The sequence below is a fragment of the Rhineura floridana genome, chromosome 7 (assembly GCF_030035675.1).
Source record: "Rhineura floridana isolate rRhiFlo1 chromosome 7, rRhiFlo1.hap2, whole genome shotgun sequence".
In the NCBI taxonomy this organism is placed as follows: Eukaryota; Metazoa; Chordata; class Lepidosauria; order Squamata; family Rhineuridae; genus Rhineura; species Rhineura floridana.
The window spans coordinates 145,227,743-145,243,822 of NC_084486.1; the positions used below are offsets into that span (position 1 = coordinate 145,227,743).

Genomic DNA, 16,080 nt, shown 5'->3' on the forward strand with positions numbered 1-16,080 from the left:
AGTTGCTAGAATCCTTTTTTTTGGGGGGGGGGAGTCATGTGCTTTAAATTTATGGTGTGTACACAGGCTATGGTTCACATAGGTGGGGGTGAGGGTACCTCTTCAGCAACAAAGAGTGATAGAGGGGTGGGGAAAGTCCAAGGCAATTTGCTTTGGGGAGGGCCAGGTTAACCACCATTGGTTTCGTCTGCGAATGTAACTGAGGTACCATAACATAGTTTCATGTTGGATTGGCCACTACACCATCAAGGATGCTGCCCTATTCCAATCTCTCTTGAGCACAGAAGAAGGGATTATTTCACTGCTAATGTGGAGACACAAGAGTTTATCGCAGCAAAAGAGGAAGCTGCTATGACAAAACAAGGTATGGTGATAAACAGGGATACGAGAGCAAAGGGAGAGATTTTAACAATTGAAAAGAGGCACTGAAGTAACAATCCAGAAGTAGGAACCCATCTCCCATCTTGTATAAATCTCTCCAAATAAATGAATTAATTTGCAGCATGTGTACAATTTTATTCCATATGGAAGTGAGCAAGAAGGTGAGCATACCTACATGTGGAATTCTGATTGACGGACTTCCTTTGGAAGAAACCTCTTCAGCGGGTTTTTAAATACAACATTTTGTATCAACCATTTGTACATTTATTTCGTGTGTGTGTGAATAAACAAATCAGAGCTACTTAAAAACCCTTACCTCTACTCTCAGGCCCTCCTTCGCAGCCTTTTATACAAATGGTTCTCAAGATGCTGAAATCTGAAGCCAATGCCCCTCCCTGTGCTTGCATGGTTGTGTGCACTGTTGCAGAATCCACAGTTGTGTACATGATTGTCCCACAGTTGTGGAATCCACCCTTCGCTCCATACTGTTTGAAAGCACTACCACCCACCCTATGCCATTGCTTGTAAGCCAAATAAGAATTATCTGTGCAAGATCGCTGACGCGGCTTACACAATCACAGTTCCCGAGGATTCCATGGAGATGGAAGGAGGAGAATTGTGGAAGTCAAAAATATTTTAACCTGTAGTATATAAGCCAATGATGGGAGGAAGTGATACCCAGGCTAGGTAACTATGGCCATTCTTCCACTCTGCCTGGTCATGGATCAGGCAGCAGTTCCAGTTCCCATCTCCTGACTGAAGTGGGGGTCTACCCACCTCTTTGAACGCATCCAGCAGGTCCCCCACAGCGTCCTTCTTGTTCAGGTTCTTCAACTTCCGCTTTTTCTTTGGCACCGATACGGCTACTAGAGAGTTGGAAAGAGGGTTGGGGGAAGGTGAACCACTAGCCACAGACTCACAAGAGAGTAGCTCCTGCCACAGAGTGACAGTCACCACTGCTCAACATGGTAGAAGGAGAACGTTGTACCAGCAGTTTAACAGGTGCAAATTATTCTTATGAAGCCAATGGCACCCAACTGGAGAATGGCATTCTGGGACTGATTATTGATGCCCTTTTAAGGTTCCTGAAAAGAATGTGACTCTTTTTTCAGAGATGTACATGCCCAAAGTTCAACAGGTAATAATATATCAATCTCCAACACGGTCAACAAAAGCAAAGAGGTTTCTCCTCCCCTCAAGTGTTTTAATATAATCTAAATTATTATTATTATTAAATTTATATCACACCCCTCCTCCCAGAATTTATTTATTTATTCAGTTATTTATTTATTTATTAAATTCATTAGTCGCCCATCTGGCTGGTTGTCCAGCCACTCTGGGCGACGTACAAAATAAAAACATACAAATACATTAAAAATCTCAACAATAATAATAAAACCTAACCCACCCCAAAAGCCTGCCTGAAGAGCCAGGTCTTCAAGGCCTGGCGGTATCTCATCATAGAGGGGGCATGGCGGAGATCGTTTGGGAGGGAATTCCACAGAGTGGGGGCCACAGTTGAAAAAGCCCTCTCCCTAGTTCTCACCAGTCTAGCTGTTTTATCTGGTAGGATAGAGAGAAGGCCTTTTGAGGCTGATCTTGTTGAGCGGCATCCCTGATGATGTTGGAGGCGCTCCTTCAGATAGACTGGGCCAAAACCGTATATGAATGCACACAAAAATATTTAAATGCACCAACCAAACTTGTTTTAGTACCTATTGCTATGCAGTCAAAAGACATTTCCAAAGAGAAAGAGCTACAGGGAGCAGGATTTGAAACTCGGCCCCCTTGTTGGGAAAAATCGTAACTGTTTCTGTGGACTCCTTAAAAAATGCACAGAAAGGCTACAAATAAACTCTCAAGGGTTGCCGCACAGCATTGACCTCTCAGTCTTAACAGGCTGAGATTTCCTTGCACAATTTCACTGCCCCCCTTAGAATGCCACACTCACCTTGCGTGGTCACCTCCACTGCCTCCGAGGGTGCATCTGCTGGCTGGGCACTCTGCTCTGCCACCTCGGCCGGCTCCTCACATTCCGCTTCCTCTTGCTCTGGCTCCTCCTCTTCCTCTTCCTCTTCCACGGGAGGCGTGGCCAGTGGGGCTACCACCTCCTCAGCCTTCACCTCCTCGGGCTCAGAGATGGGGCTCATGTCTGACTCGGGCAGCTCCTCGGGCTCTTCGGCTACCTCCTTCTCTACGGGCTCCAACCCGCAAGGTATAGCCAGTTCCTCGGGCTGAGCAATGGGGGACTCCATGGTGGGCTCGGGCTGGCACACATGGGCCTCAGGCGTGGGCTCCAGTGTTTCTCCCTCTAACACCCCGTTTGACTCAACCCCCTCAGAGACCTCCTCCAGTGAAGGTGGGGGGGTAGGGGGAGAACCGGGCAGAGGAACAGGAGGAAGCTCCTCTGAACGAGGAGCCTCCTGTTGGTCAGTCACTGTCTCCACTAGTATTGTTTCTTCGGCCACCGGCATTTCTGTAGGGAGTGTCTGTGGAGGAAGCTCCGAAACTGGGCTAGCAGCTGCCTCCTCCTGAGACTCTGTGTCCAAGACAGGGGCTTCGTTAGGGAGCACGGTGGCCCCTGGCACTGTAGTGGTGGTGCTAACGGGTTCAAATATATCAACGGGGACCTCAGGCGGCTCCTCTGTAGTGTCCACTGCAATGGGGCTCTCCGCGTGCACCAGCGTCACAGCGGCTGGCAGGGCAGTCTCTGCCTCTGCTATAAGGGGCGGCGGGGGCGACGGGGATGCCGATTTACTAGTCTCCAAGGAAACTGGTTTACTTACTACCGGGCCAGCCTTGGGACGATCGTCTGCGCACACACACAAACAAAAAAAAAATAAGAGAGAGAAGGTAGCATTTAGTGCTAAGGTGAATGGGGGAAAATAATGTTTTTATTGTCTAATTGCAAAGGAATCGCAAAGGCAACAGGAACTCCAAACCTTTATAAAGCCAAGCCGGTAAATGACCACATGGCTCATCACTTAGAAAAAATCCCAGCGGAAGCTTGTAGCAAAGGTGTTGTCTCTTCCTTTCAGGTCGCAAATTTATAATAATAATAATAATAATAATAATAATAATAATAATAATAATAATAATAATAATAATAATATCACCCCGCCTTTTGGCCAAAAGCTCTCAAGGCAGCTTACAAAAAACACAAATATAAAAATACAATATATAATACATCAATAAAACAATACAATTTACAACATACAATTTACAGTTAAATAACTGCTCTTAGGCCAACAATGTAAAATGCATGAGGGAAAAGGGACAGGGAAGAACAAAGACAGAAAGCACACTCAGGCAAATGACCAACAAAGGTCCATGTGGGTAGGCTAGTAACCTTTCTGGACTTGTTCATAAAGATGCTTTTTAAACAGTGACTCAAACAAGTAGGTGAGCTCTGCAGAAAGAAAGATTTAAGGTCTTCCAAGAAACCCTAACACAGAAGCCTTGGCTCCAGCCAATTCCTTTATCAGGGGTGGGAACTCCAGATATTGCTGAACTACGACCTCCGTCAGCCTCGGCAAGCATGGCCAATGGCCAGGAATGGCAGGAGCTGTAGTTCAGCAATCAAAGGATCCCCACACCTGTCTTATAAGATCATCTCTATAGGCTCTTTAATTGGCCTTCATCGGGCAGGTTATCATCCACCATGGATTACCCCAAAATAAGGCAGTTTACCCAAGTAACCATTATTTTCCTCTTCTTATTTAGGATTTCGTTTTCAAAGGAGAAAAAACAGAAGCGGAAAAAGAAGTCAGCCCCATGTTGTAGAGACAGGCTGTGAAAAACTGAAGATTTCTGATGCCACCTTTCTAACTTCCTTCAAATCCCCCCTCCTTAATCCCCCAAGCTCACTGTAATAAATCTTAAGTACATGTAACTGAAAGAAGCAGTTATGTTCTTCCACGTGATTTACCTGTACCTCCATATCCTTCCTCAGTTCCCCTGTGTTGAATTTTAAGGCTGTAAGCTCATCAGGGCAAGGTCCTATTTTGTAAAACGCCATACACGTAAATCAATACCACTTTTACCTGGTCTATCCCTGCAAGCTCTAAATAGACACCACACTTTATAGAACATTGACAAAATCGATTAAACAGAATACTACCTGGACAGGCCCGAAAAGGTTTTACATTGCTCTTACGAGACTCTACAGCTTTTGCTTTCTAAGTGGAACATGGGTGTGAGTTTCATTGCTAATGTCTGGGTACTAAATACTAGAAAGATCATCCCATACTTTATAGACCAGCCCAGGATTTAAGGTCAATAGAGGAGGCCTCGTTGACGATTCTGCCTTCCTTGGTGGTCCGAGAAACAGCAGCACATAACATGCCCTTCTCAGTGGTGGCTCTTAAAATTTGGAACTCCCTGCCATCTGATGCATGCCTACTGAGGATTTTCAGAAGGCATGCAGAGGCACATGTTTTCACTCAGTCTTCTGGGAATGCGCAATGCTTGTTTATGTCCTCCAAATGATTTATTTGCTGTTTTAACTGTTTACTATTTACAGGTTGTATTTTATTGTAATGTAACCTGCCCTGGACTTATTTTTTTTAAAGGATGAGTAATAAATGGACCTAATAAAGGTCCTGAAGTGGCTATGAAGTAGAGTCTAGGGAAGAGCAGCAGGTCATGCATAGGGCTAAAGTTGCCATGCAGGGCCAAGGAAGAGCCCAAGAACAATTTGCCTTTGTGAGTGAAATGATCAAGGAGATGAAGCAACTCCCCCATGAGGAAAGGTTGCAGCGTTTGGGTTGTTTTAGTTTAGAGAAAAGACAAGTAAGAGGTGACACAACAGAAGTGCATTAAATTATGCACGGCACGTAGAAAGTTGATAGAGGAAAGCTTTTCTCCCTCTCTCATAACACTAGAACTCGTGGACATCAATGAAGCTGAATGCTGGACGATTCAAGATAGACAAAATAAAGTGCTTCTTCACACAGTGCATAATTAAACTATGGAATTCGCTTCCACAAGAAGCAGCGATGGCCACCAACTTGGATGGCTTTAAAAGAGGATTAGACAAAATTCATGGAGGATAAGCCTATCATTGGCTACTAGCTGGAGATGGGATGTTTCCAAATACCAGTTGCTGGAAACTGCAGGAAGGGAGACTGCTCTTGCACTCATGTACTGTTTGCAAGCTTCCCATGGGCAGCTGGTTGGTCACTGTGTGAACAGGATTCTGGACCAGATGGGCCACTGGCCTAATCCAGCTGGCATGGGAAATCAACAATTTTAAAATTTTGAACGCAACAAAAATATGCATTACGAGGTAGGGAAACTAAAAATTTTTTCACAAGCCGAATTTATCCTGGTTTTTACAAAATGCCACTAAACCAAGGAAAACTTGGGTGGGGGGAAATTCATAAGGGAGCCAAGATTAGGAGTGCAGCTGTAGAGCCATTAAAGAATTTTTAGTTGACTGATCAACTATCTTTCAACAAATTAACTGAACACACCAAATGACAAAAGCAAATTAAACCTCTGACCTCCTCCTAAAAGAGCAAGGAATATCTAGTCCTAGGGGACCCAAAGCTCAAAGCTCGTAGTTCAAGGCCAAGTCCAGGAGTTGCCAGACTGGTCCATGGACCATTAGTGGTTTGCAAGCTTCATTTAGTGGTTTGTGTTAAATATTCATATTGATTTTTAATTGTATTTTTATTGCTTTTTTATGTATGTGTGGTATTTTACTGTATTACAATCTGAATTCTATTGCTAACACCCTCATGTTTTCTGAATTGGTCTGCAGGGAGAAGAAGATTGACAACCACTGACCTAGTCTACTGTTTTGTTGGAAGATCCTGCCTCCTAGTGGCCAGTGGAGGGAATACCTAAGATCTGAGAGTTTCCTGGCAACGAAAACTGTATTATCAAAACGGTGAGCTGTGTTTTGAGACCTTGATGGAAGTTGTTAAGTCAGGGTTGGGACCTCTCTGGCCCTACCAATGCTTTTGGATTACAACTCCCATCAGCCTCAGCCAGCATGTTCAGGGATGATGGAATTTAGGAGTCCAGCAATATCTGCAAGGCCACAGCTTCCCAAACCCTGTTGTAAGATGACCCTAGTCCCAACACACAAATATTTATTTATTCATTTATTACATTTATATACTGCCCCATAGCCGAAGCTCTCTGGGCGGTTTACAGCATAATAATTGTACTGCGAACTTTCAGCCCCACTGAATCTACTCATTAAACACTATAAAGCTTGCAGCAGTGATAAATGGGGACACTAAGGGAAACAGTGAGCTTAAGACCCTGAATATTAGCAGTTCTACCCATGGGCATCTTCATTAAAAAGAGCACCCTGCACAATTCTAAACCAGGAAGGCTACTTTTCTGTTAAGGCAAGATTCTGAAAGAACTAAATCCAGTGATGAACTCATAAGTGTAATGAGTTATTGTTGTTGTTGTCATGTGCCTTCAAGTCGATTATGACTTATGGCGACCCTATGAATCAGTGACCTCTAAGAGCATCTGTCATGAATAAGAGTTATTAGGAACAGAGTACTGATTTCAATATTAAAATTGTTCTGCAATTGTTTGAATTTATTCATTTTTGCAATGAACTCAATAGTTACATGGATATGCTAACTGTGAAACAGGATCACCCAAGAGTGTTTGCTCAGTTTAATGGGGGCTCCTCTGGCTGGGCAAAAGTATGGTAGCCGCACAGATTTTCAAGGTTCTAAATAATTCCATCACAGAAGCAGAACAAAATTGGCAGAACTAGGAAGGTTCTCAAAGAACCAGCTGCCAGACCAGCTGCACAGTTATTATTTCTGAGGCTGTCTGCCAAGAATCAAAAGATGCACATTTTAAGCTCAGCTTTCCTGATGCCAGTTTGAAAACCGAATGCCACTTGGCTCCAATCCAAACCTGGCACAAGAACTATACCCCAAAAGAGAAGCTGAACCTGTAAGAAATATGCTAGTTAAGCACACTTCATGTAGCAGGCTACATTGCATAATAATTGAAGCTCCAACCCACTGAAAAATCAAATTCAACTCAGACTAGATCCCTCCCCAAGTTCTATGGGTGGGTATCCAATGCACTTGTTACGTTGGTGCAAAGATTTATGCTTGCACAACATTATTTTCCACCTCCAGTGCTTTCCCTAAATTTGTTCTGGAGGACTGGGGGGAAATCCAGAATACATTTAGGGGACATGTGCAGGGGGTGGGGTTCTGTTGTACAAGCATAAAGGAAGGAATTCCTTAACATAAGGCGGGGGGGAGGGGCAACCTTTTTAGTGTTGCGGGCCATGTACCTTAACGGGCACATGCTGGCGATGGAGGGAGCCACAAACTGAAGTATTCTGGACTAACTAATCCAGAATAAAGAGAACCCTGCTTTAACTTTCACCATGGCCACTTCCAATTAGAAGTCCCAATCCTATCCAGGTCTACTCAGATGTAAGCACTGATGGGTGTGATGGATTTACTCTCAAATAATTCTATAGGAGGATTTTTAAAAAGAACTACAGGCCAACAGAGCTGCTGTTCTGAAAAGCAAGCAAAAACAATTGCTTCTAACTTTAAGGTGCTGTACACAGACTAAACATGTGGCACAAGGCAACCAATTTGTTTTCAGACAAATTCTCCCGCCACCCCCCCAAGCCATACAACCAGGGAAAAAGCAAAAAATGAACAAGCAAAAGCATTAAAAACCAAGAAATAAAATATTGCCCCTTCCCATTATTCTGAAATTACATACAGAGAGGGAAAAACATGTTTAAAGGCAGAAAAAATAAGAAGGAAATGAAACAGGAAGGAACTCTGGCGGAATAGGCAGCTTCAGGAGGCATTGGGGATCACATTAAAATGTGGTCGGGGACACTTGTGGCTCCCCAGACCACAGATGGTCTACTTGTGCCATACGCAAATGGAAACTCTGCCCCAGCCCCTCACATGATCGCTCCCTGCAATTCTGTTCACCTCGCCTTAGCAGAACAGAGGTAGAGAGAGGAAGCCCTCAGCACTCCCTCCATCTGATTTAGTCAAAACAAACTCTGCTTTGGATTTCATACCTGGCCGGACAATAACTGCTACATGGGATGTCTCTCCGTTGGCCTGTGGCTCTGGACCGCTTCCAGCCTGTAAAAAGCAAGGTGTGGTGGTATTAACAAAAAGTAGGACAATTTTCTTATGGAATTTCCTCTGCCCAAGAAATTTCAACAGACTACACTTTGGCTACATTTGCACTGCCAGCATAAAGATTTAATTTCAAAGCCTTTTCTGGAAAACCAAGGAGTTGGATTTTCAAAGTGTCCCTTTCCCCATTACAACTTTAATACTGTTTATCTCCCCCCCCCCAAAATACCGGGTTGGCTGTTCAAAATTGAAATCATATCACCAAACAGACAAGAGGCTAATATTTATCTGCAAGTGTTTTTAGAATGCTTTAACTGTAACGATTTTTAGTTTATTTCTATTATTTTAGAATACTTTTGTTGTTGAAATGTTTGGTTGTTGATGTGTTTACAGTTATGGGCTCCCTCAGGAGGAAGGGCAGGATATAAATGTAGTAACAAAATGTGCAAACAGGGATCCTGTTGACTTGTGGGATCGCCTTACCCCATATATGCCCACTTGACTACTTTGATCTTCAGAACTTGCATTGTTACAGGTGCCGTATAATATTTGTTCCATAGTTGTAAGAAATCAATCTTTTAGTGTGGCAGCACCTCACCCTGGAACTCCCTGCCAATTGACACTAGGCAGGTGCCTTCACTACACTCTTTTCAGTGCCTGCTTAAAGCATTTTGGTTCAGGCAAGCTTATCCAAACATGTAGAAAGTTTACCTGTGTGTGTTTTAATCTCTTTTTAGCTTACTGTTGATTTTAATTATGTTTTGAATGTTTTTAAATTTATTTATTTATTTTATTTATTTATACCCCGCCCTTCCTCCCAGCAGGAGCCCAGGGCGGCAAACAGAAACACTAAAAACACTTTAAAACATCATAAAAAGACCTTAGAATACATTAAAACAAAACGTTAAAAACATTAAAAAAAACCTTTAAAAACATCTTTAAAAAGGGGTTAAAGATATTAAAAGACATATTAAAAGCAATTCTAACAGACGCAGACTAGGATAGGTCTCAACTTAAAAGGCTTGTTGGAAGAGGAAAGTCTTCAAAAGGCACCGGAAAGATAGCAGAGATGGAGCCTGCCTAATATTCAAGGGGAGGGAATTCCACAGGGTAGGTGCCACCACACTAAAGGCCCGTTTCCTATGCTGTGCAGAACGGACCTCCTGATAAGATGGTATCTGCAGGAGGCCCTCACCTGCAGAGCGCAGTGATCGACTGGGCATGTAAGGGGTAAGACGGTCTTTCAGGTATCCTGGTCCCAAGCTGTATAGGGCTTTGTACACCAATACTAAAACCTTGAACTTGGCCTGGTAGCAAATGGGCAGCCAGTGTTAAATTGTTTTTAATTGACTTTTATTGATAATCCTAATGTTTTATTCTTTTTCTAAACCCCTTACAGGCTTTGTTACAATCAAGTATATATAAATTTTATTAAAAACATACAAAGAGATGAAAATAAATGGCTTCTGCCATCACCACCTCCATCCCTTCACCTTCCTGTTCTAACCAAGTCTTTATCTCACTCAAGCAAACTCCCACCTGTCACCTCCACAGTTCAACTTCCAGACAAATGCTTTACCATGACACTGGATTCTCTCTAAGGAAAGGATTCTAAAAACAATCTGGACTCAGGTATTTCATGTTTTCTTCATGTGAAGCAATCCAAACACCCCGCAGGGATCCAGCCCCAGTGAGACCCTAATGCATGACCTCACACACCCACAAATATAGCAGCAGCCTTATGGAATCCATTTCTGCAATTGCAGGGGCCAAAATCATTCCACCATTGTTCTAGAAAAAGATTTCCAAAGCACCATGGCGGCATTCTTGGGAGAGACTGGTCATGTTTTCAATTCAAAAACAGTTAGGTGGCGCACACATTCCCTTATTTGCATGGGGAAACACTAGCACGAATCAGTATGCACTGGGAATGGCCAGCAGCAGTTTCCATGCTTGCAGCCATAGTGGGTTTTTCCCCAGCCACCACAATCAAGGAATTGCAAATGAGTTCACATCATCTTTCTGTGTGAACGTCACTCCAAGGATGGGCCACAGCTTCTCATATGCAGAGGAAATTGGCAGTGTGAACTGGCCCCAGAATGTTTGCTTCTCAAATTTCAGAAAAAGGGCATGCCTTGCTAGATTTCAAAGACCCCTTAACTGTAGATGAAGGGAAGAAAGCTAAAAAGATAGATCATCCCTTACCTGTGGAGGAGTAGGGGTAGAGGAAGTTCTAGCGCCGGACATTATTTCCTCTGTGATATCCTTGCCACCTTGATTTGGATCTCGTATTCGGATCTGCCAGATCACAGAAGATACACTTACGGTTAGCACAGTAAGCAAAAGGACTCCACACACAGTGCTACTCTACAGGAGAGAGGGGCATTTCAGCATGTATGTACTGTCACTTTCCCTTGGCACTAGTGACTGCTGAAGCATACTGGGATCCCAACCCTCAAGACAAGCACAGAGGGAGGCCTACCATTCATTCTGGGACTGAGTGCATGGTCTGCCCCAGCACACCCAAGCAGTACACACAACTACGATAAAAACATAAAGGAACTGCCCCATGGGATCCAACCAAAAGGTCCACCTAGTTCAACTTCCTGTTTCCAACAGAGCCAGCCAGCTCATAAGCAGGATCTCTAATTTTGCTTCCATGACTGGCCAGCCAGTTGCCAAATGGAAGCTCACAAGCAGCTGATAGCCATCTTCTGTCGTAGTTTGTCCCCAGTGTCTGGTACTTGGGAGATAAGCCACCTCTGAACTGGAAGCTATCACAGTTAACGGCTACTGGTAACACATAACCTCTTTGTCTAATCCCACTTTATAGCCAGCTCCACACCTTATAGATCCCTGGCCCATCCAAAATCTTACAGGTGCAAGGAACCTTGAAGACAGAGAGCAGGGAAAGGGTCTGTCTGGCTTCCACACGCCCACGTGGAGACCTGAAGTCACCCTACAACAACTTGTGCGTGGCAAGGACCTCACACCACCCATGACAGGGGGCCAACCTCACTAAAGCCAAAGGCCATGTCATTCAAAGATTGGCGTGCTTCCCTCCCTCCCTCCTGCCCTACCACAGGGCTGAGGCCAGGAGGAAGCAGACTCCTCCTGGCCTTGAGCGCCCAGGGTGGGTGGCTGCTGGAGGGAGCAGAGGGAAGATAGACCCTTAGTAGCAACTGATGAGGTCACAAGCAAGCTCTGTTTGGCAGGTCTGGACACAGCAGTTGAGAGAGCAAGGGCAAGGCTCATGTGGCAGCCCTGCTTCTCCCGGAGTGCCCAGACCTTGCAACTGAGGCAGAGGGGGACTACACCCTGAGAAAGCAAAACAGAGCACAGGGGGAGAGCAAAACATGGACCTTTCCCCCTGTGCCCTCTCCCCAATGGGACAGACCCCACCCCCCTTTCCCAATAGGACAGTCCATGCATTCTGACTTGACCTGAGCCATGTCACAATGCTCTGAGAAATGCACACATTCATTGGCTAGCTCTGCTCCTAGATGGAGTACCTGCATAATACACATAGGGTGCATTGATATACTTCCCTCTGACCACTGTGAAGTGGTCCCCATCACGACCACAAGGCAGGAGGCGGAGTCTGCACTTCTGCGCGAAAGCTATTTGAAAAGTGCCACAGTCCATCGACAGAGAACATGCTTCATATGAGGGACGGCTATCCTTTAGCCCACCAGGAGTTGTTGGACGCCAGCTCCCATCATCCCTGACTGCTGGCTGGGGCTGAGAATCCAGCAACATCTGGAAGGCCAGAGTTTAACCACCTCGATTCTACATGCACAGGGTTCTCAGTTCTGCCCTTGACACATTAGAAAGCAAAGCTGGGAGATCTCTGGCTCAATAGCCGCTACCAGGCAGAGTAGATAACATTGGGTTAGATCGACCGATGGCCCAATGCAATGGGAAGGTGGCTTCACATAGCACCTTCCCACTCCATACGTACCAGTGCTCATTCAAGCCTTAGTGAAGGGGGGGGGAAAGCGAAGCAACCTTATGCAACAATCTAAAACACATTTACACTAACTGAAGAACTCAGTACCACAATTTTAGGTGATTATCACTAGTTCACATGAATTTAAAAAAGGATTAGACAAATCTGTGGACAACAGAAGGTGGCTCTATCAGCCACAACAGCTGAGCAATTAGCAGCAAGTGTACAACATCTGAAATGCAAAGCACCTTACTTACACTTTCTAAATGGAACCTCCATGTTCAGAGGCAGTATACCCCAGAGTACCAGATGCTGGGAGATGGCTATCTTTATGTCCTGTTTAATGAACTTCCTACTGGTCATCTAGCTGGCCAATGTTATAACCAGCACTAGATGGATCTCACTCTGATCTAGCCAGGGGATTTGAAACAACGTCCCACTGACATCAATGATCCGTTGCACATGTTAACAGCCGCCATGTGGAATCAACCTTAAATAGACCATCTGTGATAGCAATCACCTCCACAGGGTGATTTTGTGTGTGTGCAACGGCTTACCAGACAATTCCCCACCACCTCCACACCCCAAATTAGTGTTGTAGCACACCATCATTCCTGGCACCTTCACTGGATGAATCAGGTTAGCTGGTGAGGGGAAAAGACTTCTGGCCTGAGGCCCAGGAGGGCCATTGTCAGCTAAATGGACAAACGGCCTGACCCCAGTGTAAGACCCCAGTATAAGACAGGGGTCAGCTTGAATTCATTGTATGAAGGTCCACGTGTATGGAAGATGCCGCATAAACAATAATGGAATCTTTTCACAACTTAACATGCAGTTCCCCACCAAACGTGAGGTTAAGTGCAGTGACCTGGTGAATATCTCCCTCTGACAGAACAAAACATGCTGAAAGCAAGGGAGCAATGTCAGCATAGTGAAGGACAGACTGTCCGTTTGCCCTGTGCAACACAGTATCCTGTTCCAGCCCACACTGTGGATGCACCCGCCTGCATCCCTCACAACATATTTCCCCTCCAGCACAGAGCCATACTCCACACCTCAGTGATATTTTGCCAGCTTGTAGCACCCTCAGTCCAGAGGGCTCTAGGAAGTTAACACATAAAACAGTATTTAAAAACAAACAAGCTAAAACCTCAATGAGCACACACTCTTGGCTGTACCATGTGCCAAACGCACTCAAGGGTTTGCACTCAAGATGACTCAACATGAATGAGACACTTCAATCACCCTTTCAATGCTCAGAGTGGCTGACAAAAGATTAAGAGGACTGATTTTCCCAACTCTTTCAACAGATGGCTACAATCCAGACTCTAGTTGTGACAAGACCCTAATAACGATACGTAGCATTTATAAGGCACCATTTATGAGGTGAGATGGGTGGTGACAAAGGAAAGTGATGCACATTGAGGCAAAATATCTAAATTTCACATATAGGCTCATGAGGTCTGAACAGGAAAGAGAACTTGGAGGTGCAGTGGATAGTCAACCCAGTGTGCAGCAGCTGTGAAAAAAGGTATTGAAAATAAAACTGCTAATATCATAATGCCATTATACAAATCTATGGTGTGACCGCATTTGGAATACTGTGTGCAGTTCTGGTTGCTTCACCTCCAAAAGGTAAATAGGGAAAGTTTCAGAAAAGTGCACCCCCAAAAAAGATCAAAGGGATGGAGCAACTTTCCTAAGAGGAAAAGTTGCACCGTTTGGGGCTTTTTAGTTTAGAAAAAGATGAGTAAGGCGGGACATAAATAGAGGTGTACAAAATTATCCATGGTGCAAAGAAAATGGACAGAGAAAAGGTTTTCTCCCTCTCTCACAATAGTAGAATTTGGGGACATGCAATGAAGTTGAATGTTGGATTCCGGACAAACAAAAGGAAGTATTTCTTTACACAGCACGCAGGTAAACTATGGCATGCGCTCCTTCAAGGTAATGATGGCCACAAGTTTGGATGGCTCTAAGAGCACTGGACAATTTCATGGAGGGATAAGGCTACCAGCTTCTACCAGCAACAATGGCTAAGCTCTACCTCCTCTGTCAGAGGCAGTATGCCTCTGAATACCAGTTGCTGGGCACTGCAGGAGGGGACAGTGCTGCTGCACTCAGGTTCTGTTTGCAGGCTTCCCCTGGGCACCTGGTTGGCCACTGTGAGAACAGGATGCTGGAACAGAGGGGCTCTTCTTATCTTAAAGCACTTTTGGGGTAGTGGTGGTATCTCCCAATGGAATTTTCTCCCAAAGGAGCCTTGCCTGGTGTCTTAATAAGAACAGAACAGGAGTCTGGCTGCTGGATCATACCAAAGGCCCATCTATCTAGTCCAGCATCCTGTTCTCACAGTGGCCGACCATATGCCAAGGGGAAGCCTGCAAGCACGACATCAGCAAACAACATTTCTCCCCGCCGGTGAGAGCCGCTGCCAGCCAGTGCAGACAATATCAAGTTAGATAAAGCAATGGTCTGATGCAGTGTCTTGGGTTCCTATAAGAGATGTATCCTTAAAATACTAAAATACATAAGAACTGCCTTGCTAGATCATCTACTCCAGAGGCCTGACTTAAGGAGACCATTAAGGTGAACGCTTTCTCCTGTACTCAAAGTAATATCAGTTTTTGTACACAGAGATTCTTACTTGCATATCCTGGCTGGGGTTGGGGTCTATCAATGAATTTGTCTGAACTCTTTTCATAAACTCGTATAAGTTAGTGGTTCTTACTACATCTTGTGGCTCCAAGTTCCACAAGTTTATTTATTTTACATGCTATTACACGCTGGCACCAAGGACATGGTAGAACCATCCGAGACCCGCTGTAATGAATTTGCTAGGCACTTCCAGGATAAAATCTTTAGCATCCGCCAGGACTTCGACTCCAGTGTTATAGCAGGTGAATCAAGCGAGGTATCCAGAGCACAGCCTTATCCCCATTTCTTGGATGAGTCAGTTGGTGCAGCTTGAGGACGTTGACAAGGTGCCTGGACAGGTTCGTGCAACCACTTCTGTGCTGGATCCTTGCCCTTCTTGGCTAATAAAAGCTAGCAGGGATGGAACAGCCGGCTGGGCCAGGGAGGTGATTAATGCCTCTCTGCGAGAGGGGGAGGTCCCTGGCTGCCTGAAAGAGGCGGTAGTGAGACCACTCCTGAAGAGACCCTCCCTGGACCCAGAAAATCTTAAGAACTATAGGCCAGTGGCAAATGTTCCATTCCTGGGCAAGGTCCTTGAACGAGTCGTTGTGGGCCAGCTCCAGACACTCTTGGATGAGACCGATTATCTGGATCCATTTCAGTCGGGTTTCAGGCCTGGTTTTGGCACGGAAACAGCCTTGGTCGCCCTGTATGATGACCTCCGTCGAGAGAGAGCCTTGATCTCTCAGCGGCGTCTGATACCATCGACCACGGTATCCTTCTGGGATGACTGGCTGAGTTGGGAGTGGGAGGGGCTGCATGGCAGTGGTTCTGCTCCTAATTGGCAGGTCGCCTCCAGAAGGTGGTGCTTGGGGAACATTGGTCGGCACCCTGGACTCTCCAGTATGGGGTTCTGCAGGGGTCAGTTCTGTCCCCCATGCTGTTCAACATCTACATGAAACCGTTGGTTACGGTCATCCAGAGCTTTGGAGTGCGCTGCCATCA

The 16,080-nt window shown here is 45.1% G+C and overlaps 1 protein-coding gene across 16 annotated transcripts in view; it reads right to left on the minus strand.

Moving 5' to 3' along the window:
* EIF4G1 (eukaryotic translation initiation factor 4 gamma 1) overlaps positions 1 to 16,080 on the minus strand; it is a 97,278-nt gene that overhangs the window by 32,124 nt on the left and 49,074 nt on the right. For all 16 annotated transcript variants that reach the window (XM_061637465.1, XM_061637467.1, XM_061637464.1 and 13 more), the window contains 4 exons: positions 10,695 to 10,787; positions 8,426 to 8,492; positions 2,333 to 3,193; positions 1,159 to 1,247 (listed from right to left, as the gene is read on the minus strand). In XM_061637465.1, coding sequence (XP_061493449.1) covers positions 1,159 to 1,247; positions 2,333 to 3,193; positions 8,426 to 8,492; positions 10,695 to 10,787 — 1,110 coding nt within the window. The remainder of the gene's footprint in view (positions 1 to 1,158; positions 1,248 to 2,332; positions 3,194 to 8,425; positions 8,493 to 10,694; positions 10,788 to 16,080) is intronic.